The sequence below is a fragment of the Poeciliopsis prolifica genome, unplaced genomic scaffold (genome assembly GCF_027474105.1).
Source record: "Poeciliopsis prolifica strain line A6 unplaced genomic scaffold, Auburn_PproV2 SCAFFOLD034, whole genome shotgun sequence".
NCBI classification, from domain to species: Eukaryota; Metazoa; Chordata; class Actinopteri; order Cyprinodontiformes; family Poeciliidae; genus Poeciliopsis; species Poeciliopsis prolifica.
The window spans coordinates 4,950,848-4,964,966 of record NW_026562409.1 but is presented as its reverse complement, the minus strand read 5'-3'; the positions used below and the strand labels follow the sequence as shown (position 1 = coordinate 4,964,966).

The window sequence follows — 14,119 nt, the reverse complement described above, 5'->3', positions numbered from 1 at the left end:
TGAAGAATTGGATACAAACATGAAACACAAAGGAGTAAAGTTAATAAAATTATATTAACAATTTCCCTTTAATGTAGTCAGTGTTGAAGAGTTTGCTCATCTGTTTTTGCTGTGAGAGCGACATCTGCTGGTTACCTCTAGATTTGTTCAGACATCTCAACATAGTTGAACAACCAAAACGAGCATTGGTTATTTGGTTGAAAACTCAGAGGCTCTATTGTTGGTTGTGTTTGATCATTATGTATTTGTGTGCAGACTCAGCTCAGCGGTCGCAGAGCACAGACGGGCAGTCCGTCCGTCCCGTCGGACTCAGGGCTCCAGAAACCCTCTGAGGGCTCTGGCGGCCAGAGAGGACATCAGGCAGGACTACATGGGGGAAAGGGACAACAATGCTGCAGAGGAGAGGGGCCAAACTGAAAAAAGTGAGATAATTTTCTTTTGTATTGTCATTTATTTCACTCAGCTGCTTCATGTCATTTAATCCTGTCTGTCCGCAGATTGTAAAAACTCTTCCTCACCAGATTCACATCCTGTCACATCCTCAGAGAAGGAGATAATCAAATCTTTTCCTCCGTTCAGAAACCTGATGCTTATTCACATCAAAGGTAAGTAAATATTTTAGTGATTTGTTTGCTTATCTTGCCGTCTATTTAATAGTCCTTGCTCGACTTTGGCAGGGAGGCGGCAGGTCCAGGTACGTGTGGTCGAACCGTCGGTCCGATCTCTGAACAGCGGAGACTGCTTCCTGCTCGTGGATCCCGATCATTGCATCCTGTGGAGCGGAGAGTTTGCCAACAAGGAGGAGAGAGCCAAGGTACCCAAAGGACAAACTTGGGGCTGAAACAATTCATCAGATTAATTGTGATGAGTGGATTATTGAATCAACTAATTTAATAATTGATTCATCATTAAGTGGACTCTAAACTGATCCATTTGCTGAGAGAACAACATAATCAGAGCAGTAAATAAACTAAAACTGTAAAAAATATATACATTTTACAAGTACCATAGCTTTTGATTCATTCAGTCTAAAGTCTGTGAAAAAATAAAATAAAATCTTCTATCAAGCACCTTTTGCGACCAATTATTAATCAATTAGTGGTCGATGACAAATCAACAGATCAGTTTTATATTTTACTGATGTTATCCCAGCAGAAAGGGCAGAGGTTTTCACATGTTGATGTGAGAACATGTGAAAAAGATGCAGAAGCATCTTTTACTACTTTTACTAAATGCGTTTTAGGCAACATTTTTTTAAAAATAATCAACTTATTTGTTTATTTGCACCTTTTAATGTCTTTTATGGCAGTTTGACCTTCAGAAATAACATTTAAGTCAATTATTTTAGGTAATATTTTATTTAAAAATGTGATTCCATAACAGAAAACAACAATCATGATGAAACAGTTACGATTTAAAGGTTTTGGGGATTTTTTGTTTTCTTTCTCATCTTCCCTCCAACTGTCTGAGACCCCCACAGCGCCCCCTGGCAGCCTCCACTGTGAAAACTACTGGGTTAAACTATCATACTTTAAATTGGCCTCTAATTTTTATAGGGACATTAAACAGAAATATAACCCATCAAAATTCTGAGACTATCTGCTATTACCTACTGGTATGTTTGTTCCTTCAAACTGTTTATGGCGTTTGATGCATTCAGTTTGTCATCTGTGATGTAGGACTGTCAGGAAGTCCAGTTAGTGTTTTCTTCTTATTTTTGCAAGACCTTCTCTATTTGTTGACATAACTGTGAACTGTTTTTGTTTTCAGGCTCTTGAACTGGCCGCCTTCATCCAGAGCCGAAGGGAGTTCGGCTGTCGCGCCTCCCAGGTTGTCCACCTGGAGGAAGGGCTGAACTCTGACGGCCCAGAAGCTGCAGACTTCTGGAGTCTTCTTGGAGGAAGAAAACATTACAGAGGTTAGATTAGAAACTTACATGCAATTTTCAGCAGTCATGTAGAAAAACAAAAGCTACATATATGCTCGTTTGGTTGTATTATGCAGGTATTTGCTTGTGTCCTCTCATAGGTGCTGGTGCTCCAGATGAGGATGAGCTGTTTGAACAAGGCATAATTGAGTCCAACTGTGTGTACAGCCTTATGGAGGACAGATTGGTGCCTCATGAACAGGCCTGGGCCTCCATCCCCAGCACCGCCCTGCTGGACTCCTCTGAGGTCAGCGCCTCAGTAAACATCCATTTTCTAGATACGTTCATTTGCATTTACTTGAGTTACTTCTTGGGGGAGAAAAAAAAACTTTTAGTAGTATTTTTTACTGCACTGTATGTTACCGTTTTACTTGAGTCATATTATTATGAACTGTTGCGACTGGATACGCTATTAAATACAGAAAGAACAAACATATTTTAATCAAAAATATGTGAAACAGTCACAAACATAAAGTTTATGTCAAAGTGAGACTACTTGTTATTACACCAGTTTGATTATTGAGTTATTTTCTATCTATCTGCTGAGCCTATTGGGTCATTTTGAGATACAGTGAACAATATTTATTGTCACTGGAAGTACAAACCCCTCTCCTAACATACACATTACCTACCATAAGTATAATTTTTTTAGATGGTAAAATTTTTTGTGTAAAAGTGTTTCTTCTACATATTTCTAGTGTTTTTGAAATTTATTTTAATCTTTAAAATATCAGAATTTGCACATAGCTTCATGTTTTGTCTGTTTCATATGATTTAAAAATATTAAACCAGATTTTATGATCGGCTACTCAGCAATAGAGTAGCCTTTTTTACCTAATACTTTTTTGCTACTTTTTAAAAAATCTACTTTGTCTTTTACAAGAGTACAAATATTACGTATGGGCAATATGTAATATGGGTAGTAGACAATTTTTGTCTACTCTGCCCACGTCCGGTCGTGACACGGTGCTCTGATGCTTCCAGGTCCTGGTGTTCGATTTTGGCAGCGAGGTGTATCTGTGGCATGGACGCGATGTTTCACCCAGCAGGAAGAATGTTGCTCTCCAGCTGACTCACCAGGTGTGGGTTGGAGAGTACGACTACAGCAACTGTCGAGTCAACCCACTGGATCCCACACAGTGTAACCCCAGCGTTCAGCCGTACGTCCAAACATGACATATTTTGAACCTCTGGCAGACATGCAGTCCTTCAAACTGCAAGATGCAATAATCTGTTCAATGATACTGAGAGGCAGACAGCAAATTCATGTATATGTATTTTTTTCTGTTGCAAATATGTCATTACACTTGAAATAAGAAAAAACTAACTGACAAGTAACTTCTCATCAAGAAACTGAAGCTTGTTTTAATTCAGTAATTCCTTAGTGTTGATGAAAAAGATCAGTTTCTCTGATTTTAGTCTTTATAGGTAAATGTCTGAATAAAATGAACATTGTTCTTTCAATATATGAACTACTGAGAACATGTCTCTGAAATTCCAAGCAAAATTCTTTTGTATATTTGCAGAAAACGAGAACTGGTCAAAATAACAAAAAGATGCAGTGCTTTCAGACCACAAATAATGCAAAGAAAAGAAGTTAATTTTATTTAGAAACAACAGCACTCATGTTTTGATTCAGGAAGAGTTCAGAAATCAATATTTGGTGGAAAAGCCATGATGTTTTCAATGGGGTTCAGTGCAGTCAGACTATAAAAAATGAAGCACTTGTGTATGTATTTTATATTGTGAATGAAACGTGGCAGGTAAAATATGATTCGATCTTAAAAACAAAGAAATATGTTCATAAAAATATGAGGAGTAATAATAATTTGGTTACACACCCACCCTTTAATTCTGATTTAAATTCAGTCCTATTGGGGAACAATTCGTGCATGAAAACAATCATGCAGTTTTAATATAAAAAAACTAGGAGAAAAAACATACTGGCTCCAACTTTGTTTTCAAACTGCTGACTTCAGTTTCTCCAGCCTTGCTGGGAGCTGTGTTATATATTTTGGGAATGGATTTTCTGTACGTCAAGCGTGTTGGACTCAGCTTCAGATTTAGCTTCTGTAACAACTGCATTAGTATTCATGGTGGTCTTATGATGATGCGGCTTTGTGCTCAGGAGGGGAGAGGGTCGTCCCAACTGGGCCCTGCTCGCCGTGGTTAGCGAGGACAACCAGACGGCGCTGTTCAGGGAGAAGTTCCTGAGCCCGATGTGTGGAAGCGACGACACGGTGGAGGTCGCTTCAGAGGGGAATGCAATGCAGGTTAATCTCACGGTTCAGTGGTTTACACTCTGATCTCATTTGTCCTCTCGAGCAAAACCAATACAGCTAAAATAGTGTTTTTTTTTTGTAATATAATGTAATGCAGTATAATGTAAAATGTACTTTTTTTGAGCTTTACATCCCCATTCAGCTCCTTCAGACTATCCAGCAACAATTAGCAAACACCTGGTTGAACTGCTGAGCTTGTTGTTGGAGCTACTTCTCAGTGTTACAGTGGTAAAAATGTTGTTAAAGGGTTCATAAAGGAGCGGTGCTGTGATAATTTTCTGAAGGTGGATTTTCACAGAGAGCAGGTGTTTCTTAAAGAGAGAAGGTTTTAAAATACAAAGTCAAATTTCTTTTAAGCCATATTTGATACATACAGCATTTTTATAACAACTGAAGTTAACAATGTTCTTCATTGTGGTATACAGAGGCTATAAACTAGCCTGTAATACACATAACACTACCCACTTAAAATGAAACAATATTACATATCCATGATTTATAATATTAATTTTTCAGTCCCTCCCCGTTGAACCACCATCAATAGACGTCCTGACTCCCTGCGACATTAAAGCTCTGGCATCTGGTGGCCTGCTGGAAGGAGACGCTTCAGTCCGGACTGTTCTCTCCGGGGTTGATGTTCATCGAGGCCAGGGTGTCATCACCCCGGAGGAAGGCCATCAGATGGAGCTGAGGACCGTTTCCGTGGACACCTGGCACGTCCAGGAGTTTGACGACAGTGAAATTCAAGTGGAGAGCACAGGGCAGCTTCACGAAGGAGATTCCTACGTGATCCGCTGGACATACAGCATCACTGGGTTTGGTCAGTGGTTACTGATGATGGAAAGTTATGATAACAAACAAACTTGATTTTTTTTCACCTTAATGTTTCTTTTTGTTCATTGTAGATAACAGGAACAGCCAGGATGATGGTGGGAATGCTTCCAAACCAAAGGAGAACACAGCGTTCTTCCTGTGGCGAGGACGCCATTCCAGTGTCAGCGGACAGGACACGGCAGCTTTTCTATCCATTGGGATGAACAGCCATGAAGACTCACAAGTATGGATGACTTCTTCACTTTAAATGTCAAAGAAGCTGTAGAAATCTAGTTCTGTCACTCAAAAGTAGAAACCAGGGTAAACTCTTGGATACATTTAAAGATCCTAGACCCAGTACAGTCAAAATATTACACGCCAATTAATGTTTAGGGAATTTTATAGAAGTTTTATAGCAGTTCTAGAACTGCTAAGGAAGAATGTGTATGGTGTTGTAAATATGTACGAATAGGTAGCTTTTCAAAATAGTGTCAGTGTTTGCAGTCTTCTTAATTAACATACAAAATATTTACTCAAAAATCTTCACACCATTGATTCTGCTCATTTTCAGCCATAAATGTGTGAAATTATGTTTTGTACTGTTTAATAAAGCATTGGGTCTTATAGTCTGTGGGTTGTTTCTGTAGCTGGTTGTTCCTCAGGGTAAGGAACCCCCCTGCTTCCTGCAGCTTTTCCAGGGAGGTCTGGTTATTCACAAAGGAAAGCGAGAAGAACCCACCTCCACTACAGGTGGAGTAAAATCTGCTTCTACTTTTTCCCGGGTTTCGTATTTGACTGTAATAACATTTGTTTTTCTCACAGCAGACTGGCGTCTGTTTTGCGTGCGAGGGGAGCTCCCAGAGGAGGCTTTGCTGCTAGAGGGGGATTGCTGCTGTTCCAGCCTGAGGTCGAGGGGCTCAGTCGTCCTGCTGAACAGCCAGCAGGGGGTGCTGTATCTCTGGACCGGCTGTAAAGCCCACAGCAGCACCCGAGAAGTTAGTAAGAGGGCAGTGGAGCATCTCACTGAAATGTAAAGCATGAATCTAGTTTTCTGTCTGAGTGCTGTATTTGTTTCCAGCTTTCTGTTTTTGAGTTTGGTGTTTTTCAGGAGTCCGACAGAACTGGGCCTCTGCAGCAGCAACCCTGTGACGGTGCATTTTGTAGAGGAGGGTTCAGAACCCTCAGACTTCTGGACCGCTTTGGGCCAGATGGACAGAAAGGCTTATGACTGCATGCTGCAAGGTGCAACATGACACACATTTTAGGTTTTATCATTGAAACTACAGTAAGAGACAACATTTCTGTTCTCTTCTTGCAGATCCTGGCAAGTACAACTTTACTCCCCGCCTTTTCCATCTGAGTGCCTCTTCTGGTACATTTGAAGCAGAGGAGCTTCGGAGTCCGATTCGGCTGCCAGGGGTCGTGATGGCGATGCCCTTTGTCCAGGAAAGCCTGTACTCGGTTCCTCAACCAGGTGAAAAATATGGAAAAATTTTAAGCACATTAAGCTGTAAATAATTTAAAATATATAGAAATAACTCAAACTCTACATTTTTGTACGCCCGTGAAGGGCTCCTTTTTACTATAAGGCCTGGCAATGGTGGCTCATGAAGTCCAGTTAGACGTTTATTTCCTGTAGTTGTTTTGCATTGAGGCCGGTCTGTATTTACAGCTGAAGTGAACGGTACCAAAGTTAGTTTGGTAGCGGAGCCAGACCACCTCAAAAAGGCATTTTTTATGAGTGTATTCACACCTGCACAAAAAGTCTGGATCAACCAAGGAAACAGACTGATCCATTTAAGCGGACCAAATGTGTCAGGCGCGAATAATCCCTGAAGTCAGACATAACTGAATTTTACTCCATGTTATCCTTTAATTTTCTCTGCTTTCTGTCATCAGCCTTATTCCTGCTTGACAACCGGTTAGAGGTCTACCTGTGGCAGAGAGGCCAGCCTGAGCAAACAGAGAGCTCTGCTGCAGCCTGGAGCCTCTGGCACAGTGAGAGAAAGTGTGCCATGCAGACGGCTCTGCAGTACTGCAAAGGTCAGGGGAATTACTTTCATGGCTAATTGCCTTAGAAATGAAGGCATTTGTGTAATGTTTTTTCTGTGTTTGATATCCTCTCATGCATCCACTCTGAACCAGAGATAAACCCAAGAAGGCCCCCACAGGCTTACCTCATCTTTGAGGGATCAGAGCCTCTCACCTTCACTAATGTCTTCCCCCGCTGGGAGAGGAACCATGGACCTCTCACACAGGTATGCATGATTAGTGTTTCCTTCCAGAAAATAGGCTAGATGTTGTGTTGCATATTTATTTGAGCTTCTACACGCTATGACCCCTGGGAGAAGTGACTCAACTGTTTTACATGTTTAGGGAAACAAATTCTGCAGCTTTCTGGAGGGAAGCTCCTCACCAATAACTGCTGTGAACAAAATCTCAGACGAAATTCTCCTTTTTCGTTCTTATGTAAAGGAATCAGTCGTCAACTTCTTTTTGAAATATTTCCAATTCTAAAACAAAACTTTAGAACTAGTATCATTTTTTAAACTTTAAATTAAGCATTTTCTTTTTTTCGTTTAATAATTGCTCTGGTACAGACTCCATTTTGCTATTGCTTAGTGTCACTGTTTTATGTTGATGTGAATTAGAGGGACTCTGGGGAAGTGAAGCTGACCTTGGTGCAGGACGCCCTGGCCCAGCTCATGAAGACCCAGTACCCTGTGGAAGAGCTGCTGCGGAGCCCCTTACCTGCAGGCGTGGACCCGCAGCACCTGGAGGTCTACCTGTCTGATCAGGACTTCCAGGTAACCTGAAAGCTACTGCAGTGGCATCTTTCAAGCAGCAGAGTGCAGTGTTCACCTGAAATAAATGCCTATTTTCTCATAGGAGAGTCATAATTCAGAGATAAAGGCAGAACTTTATTAATATTTGTTGTTGATTTTGTAAACTAACTTCTACATTGCTTCTATTTCAGGCTATTTTGGAAATGAAGCGGGATGAATATGCCTCTCTTCCCAGCTGGAAGCAAACAGATCTGAAGAAAAGCAAAGGGTTGTTTTATCAGACATCCGGATCGAGTTAAAGGCAAGCAGCGGTTCTGCACCTGGGATTTCTGCCTTTAATAAGAACGGAAGGTGAAGCTGGGATAGCGCCATTTTTATCGCACCAAAGACTGTTCCGAGCGTAATAAACAGAGGAAGACAAATCACTTTATTTATGTCAAAATAATGAGTGTGTGAACTTTTAACTGGAAAACGATTTTTGTAAAGTAACCACATGGTTCCTATAGGACATTTTGTTTCTGTGCAAGTTAATGAAAAATAAAAATCAATGGCAATAAGCAAGAAACATCAAATGAAAATGGGAAAAACAAAGCATATATTTTAAAATGAATCAGTGCATGTCAATGCTTATAAACATGGAAACAAAAAAAGAAAATAAGAAATTTCTAAGTCTTCTTTCATTACAAAAAAACATCTGTGTGTTTTGAGTTCTCGCTTTTCTTTTATAAATCTAGCAGAAAACACCTCCTCTATTCCCACAATTTCTGATTGTCATTCAACTGTTATTTTCATGCCAGGACTTTGCGTACAAAGCGACATGGACTGTAACCGAGGCCAGTGTGTTCACATAGTCCGTGGGTAATGCCTTATTACAGCTCCTTGGGGATTCACTATTATCTATGCATGAAGGAGCAGGTAGACATGCTCCAATAACATCCCGCCGGCCCAAAGAGACAAAAGCTAATTCTGTTTCAATCAACAAAAAATGGCACACCAACACATCGCTGTAAAAACATGCCCTTAAAATCTTTTGTATCTTAATACCAGTTAACAAGTAAATAGAAAAAGCAAGTTTTCAAATGATGGTTTCATTCATTTGAGTAGCTTTCAGAAAGCTGCACATCATGTTTAAATTGAAATAAACTCAGGAACAGATGGGGGGAAAAGGTATTCAGTCTAGATTACAAAGACGTTTCTAAGGCTTTTGGGGCTTCAGGAAAATGCAAATGGAGAAAACACAAAACAAAGGTGAACCTTCCCAGGAGTGACCGGCCAACCAAAATCACTCCATCAACCAAAATCACTCCTCCCCTGATGAAAAATGATACAAAGCCTTCTCTCCAATTTTCCTTCAAATTTTTCAAAGGTTTTTGTCTTTTACAGGCTTGATAAGACTTTAGGAAAAATCTGTTGACTGATGAGATGAAAGTGTAACTTTTTTGGGAGCTGTGCATCCAATACAGCTCAAAACACATCGGATTGGTTTTGGCATCAAGACCAAGATGGCAGCAATTTGTCATAAATGAAACTGGAAGTGAAATATGCTTGAAAATACAAACTTTCACATGCAGAAACTATGGTGTGTATCCAACGCAGGACCTTAGAGGTTGAGCTTTTTTGTTACGCTGGCAGGATTTCCAATATTGAGCTGAATTGGTCCTCCATTGAAAAGAGCTGCAACATGTCAAGTGTGTCACAAGTGAAGGGGAAAAACTAATAAAAAATTCCAGAGAAAGAACTGTATTTTACTTACTCCATTTATATCAGAGTATTCGAAGAATGCATTCCTTTTTTTTCTCACCAAATCCCAAAGTTAACTTGACCCCACACATACTGATCAAGCCAAGGTTCTCTAACTTTTTTTACACTGAATTGGAGCGCCTTCAGGTTCACTGGCTAATGGATGTTATTTTCGTCCGGATGGATTAGCTGACTAAGCCTCCTTGTGACTGCAGTGCTGGTTAGACTGGATTTAGACCCACTACTGGATGGTGGGTTTCAGAAAATGTTTCTAAAAACATTCTGTTCACTGGAGAGCCATGGATGTGAAACTGAAATGTCTATTTTAGTACGTATCACCAGGTCAGTGTTGGAATGCAACTGTTTTTTCACGGTTTGTATTTTTAACGGTAGATTTTATGCTGCTCCAGGTTTTTTCCTCAAATGGCCTGTTCTCTCTGAGCATCAGCTCCAGGCAGGATTCGCTCTGGTTCAGACGCCAGCGCCGCTTCACGCAGAACCACCATGTGATCCTCCGCCGCGTGAAGCGACTGGTCGATCCAGTCCAGGCTGCCGGACATGTGACAGGCGTTGCGGGTGACCAGCACCAGGTGGCTGACTGAAAGCAGCAGAGCAGTGGCTCTGAGGAGGAACAAGATGCATAAATTTGAAAAAACAAGCAGCTCAAACTCTTCTCTTTCAGCAATCAAACTCGGGTGTGACTACCTGGCATCCAGGAGGATTGGATCCAGAGGAGGATACATAGACCTGACCACATCGTCCACCCTTCAGGACACAAAACGAGAACACGAGTCAGCTGGTGTCAGAGCTGTAATAACATCAAGTTCTAGTGAGACAGGTTACCTTGGACTGATTCGTTTGGCCACTGTGATGATGTCACTCAAACTGGCGGGTGCTTTGACCTTTGCCCCTGATCCCATTGTCATGGCCACCAGTTTTTCAGTCAAAGTATGGCAGATCTGTGTGAGGAATAGATATATTGGTTAAATCAATAATATTATACTGTAACAAAAAAAAAGGAGTAACTTTACCTTCAGAATAGAGATGCAGTGTGACACCAGGCCGCTGTTAAACACAAATTAAAAATTTAGCAACTAAAAACAACAGAGACGATGTCTGAACTTTATTGTGGTTCGACATACGATGCGTCCTCTATCCAGTCCTCATTCTCCAGGATGGCTTCGATGTGAGGGTTGGTGATAACCACGTCGTCCAGCTCCAGCTCCGAAGGCTCGCTCTGCGTTTCCATGGCCCCGATCAGATCCACTGTGGGTCTGTCCGACAACAGGGAAAGAAGAATTTGGTGAAAATGTATTTAAGAAGAATTTAATGAAAATGTACTGCTGGTATTTAAGGTGAGAATGGCTAAAGATGTGTTTGCAACCAAAGTGAAACCAGTTCATGTCCACTACATTAGGGGTTCCCAACTTCGTTCATGCCATGACCTTTGTGACCCCTTGTGCAAAACCACAGATAATGCTACAAAATATGTGAAGAAATATCAACTTTTAGAATGTTTTTTTTTTACACACGATTCAATATGTATTATATTCTTTTAACATAAATATTGTCTGATACCATCTGATTTTATTCCTGTGGCTGACTTTATTACCAAACAATCCAATTTTCCATCACAATTTTCTCTTTTGATTTTAAGAAAATATGCAATATTTAATATTTTTGCTGAAGTGTCCTCCACAGCTGGGCTGCTGGATGGCTTCTTTGGTCTTTTTCTTCTTTTTTTTTTTTTTTTAGGAAAAGATGCACACAACTTTTAGTTTTTCTATTTATCATGTTGATGTGTTCGTCAGTGTGTCCAAATTCTCTCCTTGGTTTGAACAAAATAAGGAAAACCCACAAACACACAGTTTACTTTTCATTAACTTAATATACAGCTCTGCAAAAAATTAAGAGACCACTTAAAATGATCAATTTTTCTGATTTTACTTTTTACAGGTATATGTTTAAATAAATTGTTCTTTTATTCTGTGACCTACTGACAACATGTCTCTGGTATTCCAAGCAAAAACACTTTATTTATTTGCAGAAAATGAGAAAAGGTCAAATTAATGAAAAAGATGTTGTGCTTTCAGAGCTCAAATAACGCAAATAAAAAAGATTAGATTCATTTAGAAACAACAACGCTAATGTTTTAACCCAGGAAGAGTTCAGAAATTAATATTTGGAGGGAAAACGTTGAACCCCGTTGAGGTTTTCAACGGGGTTCAGTGCAGTGGTCTCTTCAATTTTTCCAAACCCAATGCAAAAGCTTCTTTTTATGAGCCAACACTAACAACCCTTTTGCTTTTCAGGCCCAAGCCGTGCTAAAAGTTGATATATTCATATTAATGTTTCATATTCTGTAGAGGCTTTGTGCAGATTGACTGACTTGGAGTCGAAGTGGTGCAGCAGGTCATGAGGGTGGCAGTAACGATGTCGGCACACCACCACCAGAGCAACAAAGGAGGCCAGGAAGATGGTGGCCAACACCCCTATGGCCACGATCACCACCGTCTCCATGGCCAACCCTAAGCGTCCGACTCGTCAAGAAGAAAGGAGTCCAATCAAGGTTTGGCTGATTGTCCGAGCTTGACTTACAGATAGATGCTCATCTGTGGAGGAGAGGATACTTGTTAACTTCAGCCTGATTGGCGACATTTCCACCCTACTTCAGAATATTTCTAGCAGAAATGTCAGAGCTGCTAAGATGAAATATAACTGAACCCATGGAGAGGATGAGATAATCAACAGCCTTTAGTCTGGCTTTAAATATGACGCACATGAAGCACTTGAAGAGCACTTGCTTTTTTAAAATAGTTTAATTGGAACAAAAACAAAATAATCAACATGAAAATAATTAATGGCTCATAAAGTCAAGAGCTTTAAATACACTTTGGGTAAACAACTCTCACTCTCAGCTTTAATAACACCTTAATTAAACCTGCAATATCAGACCAAAACAAAACCCTGACTTGTTTGCCGTCTCATTTCAAAAGTGGTTATTTTTCTTCTTGTTCAAACTGTATTTATTGGCAGATTTCAAAAGTGTTCTGTCCTGTTAGAAATTAGACCATAATAACAATAATTATTTTTTCTTTTCTTTGGAAACAAAAGTAAATTTTTCAGTCTAATTAAAATATATATGTATTTCAGAATTTGACTGAATAATTTTTGACTTGAAACACTGAACATTTCTGATTTTTTTCCAGAAGATTTCTGAAAATCTCAAAATTTGAGTTTTTCTCTGAATTTTTTATTTTTATTTTTTTTTTTACTGTTGGAGTTCTGAAATTTCTGAAATTCTGAGTTGTTGTTTTTTTTTTTTTTGGCAAAAATGTACTCTTCCAAATTTTCTCTCTATGATGACCTTACTGCGCCATCGTACAAATTTGTCTGAAAGGTGAAAACGCAAAAATTTTGGAACAGAAGTAGATTGCTAACTTTAGGTAATTTTGCTAACAACCCTGACTTCTTTAAGAATTAGCAGTGTTATTTGTCCGCATTCAAAAATCTGGATATCAACAAAACCTCAGAGTGAAACACGGTGATGGCAGCATCATGACCTGGGGTTAACTTTTCTTCTTCCAGTTGGAATTTTGATTTTTGTCAGTGCTGAGTAAATGAACAGCTCCAACTATGACACGAGCATTTAGAAACACATTTAAAGTAAAGGTAAAATGAATCATCATGGTCTCATTTACACAGCAGTTACAGAATCTGCTCCAGGTGCACTGGGTACATGGCTAAACTTCAAATGTTATAACATGGCAAACCTGCATTTTTGCCTGGATGATTGTGTGAGATTACAGTATGGAATGTTGTAACGACTTAATCTGATTAATTTGTGTTAAACTCGCAGCATCATGAAGGGCTTCTTTATCCAGCCTGAGAACTTTCTCATTTCTCACCAACAGTTTGATCAAATCTGCTCGGAACTCAGCTAAACAACAACAACAACATAAATGTAAACATGAAACATAACCTATACCTCGGCAAAAACTGAAACCGATGACATCAAAAAGAAGCAAATCTTAATTTTCCATCAAATTGTTTTGCTTTCCCCCTGTCTGCAGCGGTACAGAAAAACAATTACATTTTCATTGATCAGAGGATCTGCTCCAGACAAAAGATAGTAGAAAGGAAAAAAATCATTCTTTGCAACATTCAACCTCAAAAAACGAAAAGAATCTGGTGCAATTTAAAACGTATCATCTAATTATTATAACTCCTAAAGAATAAACAACAATCTAAATGAAAACTACTGAAAAGCATATACGAAAAGCTTCTTTTTCTGAGCCATGAAACAATGAACCGAAAGACACACACCCACATATTGAGTTTTCCCAAGAACAATTTCCTCAAGTTAACTCTTCAAAAACTTTTGAAACACTTTATAAAAGTCGCTATTGACGTGAAACAGACAAATATTTATTGTTTGGCCACTTACCTGTACATTTCGCTTTTTTTTTTGTCGATTCTCTTTAAGAGACAAAATAGTTTTCAGTCCGGCGGCGGGAGCGCGGAGACGGCACCAACATCCCCCAGACCTGAGACGTGAACGCGCACGCAGC

General features: G+C 39.6%; 2 protein-coding genes across 9 annotated transcripts in view; one reads left to right on the top strand and one right to left on the bottom strand.

Annotated features, from left to right (window-relative positions):
* svilc (supervillin c) overlaps positions 1 to 8,233 on the top strand; it is a 23,417-nt gene extending 15,184 nt beyond the window's left edge. For 6 of the 8 annotated variants that reach the window (XM_055052050.1, XM_055052053.1, XM_055052054.1 and 3 more), the window contains 17 exons: positions 256 to 422; positions 498 to 605; positions 678 to 814; positions 1,771 to 1,918; positions 2,029 to 2,174; positions 2,912 to 3,087; positions 4,056 to 4,200; positions 4,726 to 5,029; positions 5,115 to 5,266; positions 5,670 to 5,772; positions 5,845 to 6,052; positions 6,131 to 6,264; positions 6,341 to 6,496; positions 6,922 to 7,065; positions 7,168 to 7,280; positions 7,674 to 7,829; positions 8,000 to 8,233. In XM_055052050.1, the coding sequence (XP_054908025.1) occupies positions 256 to 422; positions 498 to 605; positions 678 to 814; positions 1,771 to 1,918; positions 2,029 to 2,174; positions 2,912 to 3,087; positions 4,056 to 4,200; positions 4,726 to 5,029; positions 5,115 to 5,266; positions 5,670 to 5,772; positions 5,845 to 6,052; positions 6,131 to 6,264; positions 6,341 to 6,496; positions 6,922 to 7,065; positions 7,168 to 7,280; positions 7,674 to 7,829; positions 8,000 to 8,107 (2,605 nt within the window). In that variant the 3' untranslated portion in view covers positions 8,108 to 8,233. Of the gene's footprint in view, positions 1 to 255; positions 423 to 497; positions 606 to 677; positions 815 to 1,770; positions 1,919 to 2,028; positions 2,175 to 2,911; positions 3,088 to 4,055; positions 4,201 to 4,725; positions 5,030 to 5,114; positions 5,267 to 5,669; positions 5,773 to 5,844; positions 6,053 to 6,130; positions 6,265 to 6,340; positions 6,497 to 6,921; positions 7,066 to 7,167; positions 7,281 to 7,673; positions 7,830 to 7,999 lie in introns of those variants that run through there. The other 2 variants (XM_055052049.1, XM_055052056.1) reach the window with 2 other exon arrangements.
* tmem98 (transmembrane protein 98) lies at positions 8,213 to 14,119 on the bottom strand. The gene is made up of 7 exons (XM_055052057.1): positions 13,996 to 14,119; positions 11,938 to 12,160; positions 10,691 to 10,822; positions 10,580 to 10,613; positions 10,392 to 10,507; positions 10,254 to 10,313; positions 8,213 to 10,169 (listed from the first exon to the last, which is right to left on the bottom strand). The coding sequence occupies exons 2-7, from the start codon at positions 12,066 to 12,068 to the stop codon at positions 9,968 to 9,970; spliced, it is 675 nt and encodes a 224-aa protein (XP_054908032.1). The 5' UTR covers positions 12,069 to 12,160; positions 13,996 to 14,119; the 3' UTR covers positions 8,213 to 9,967.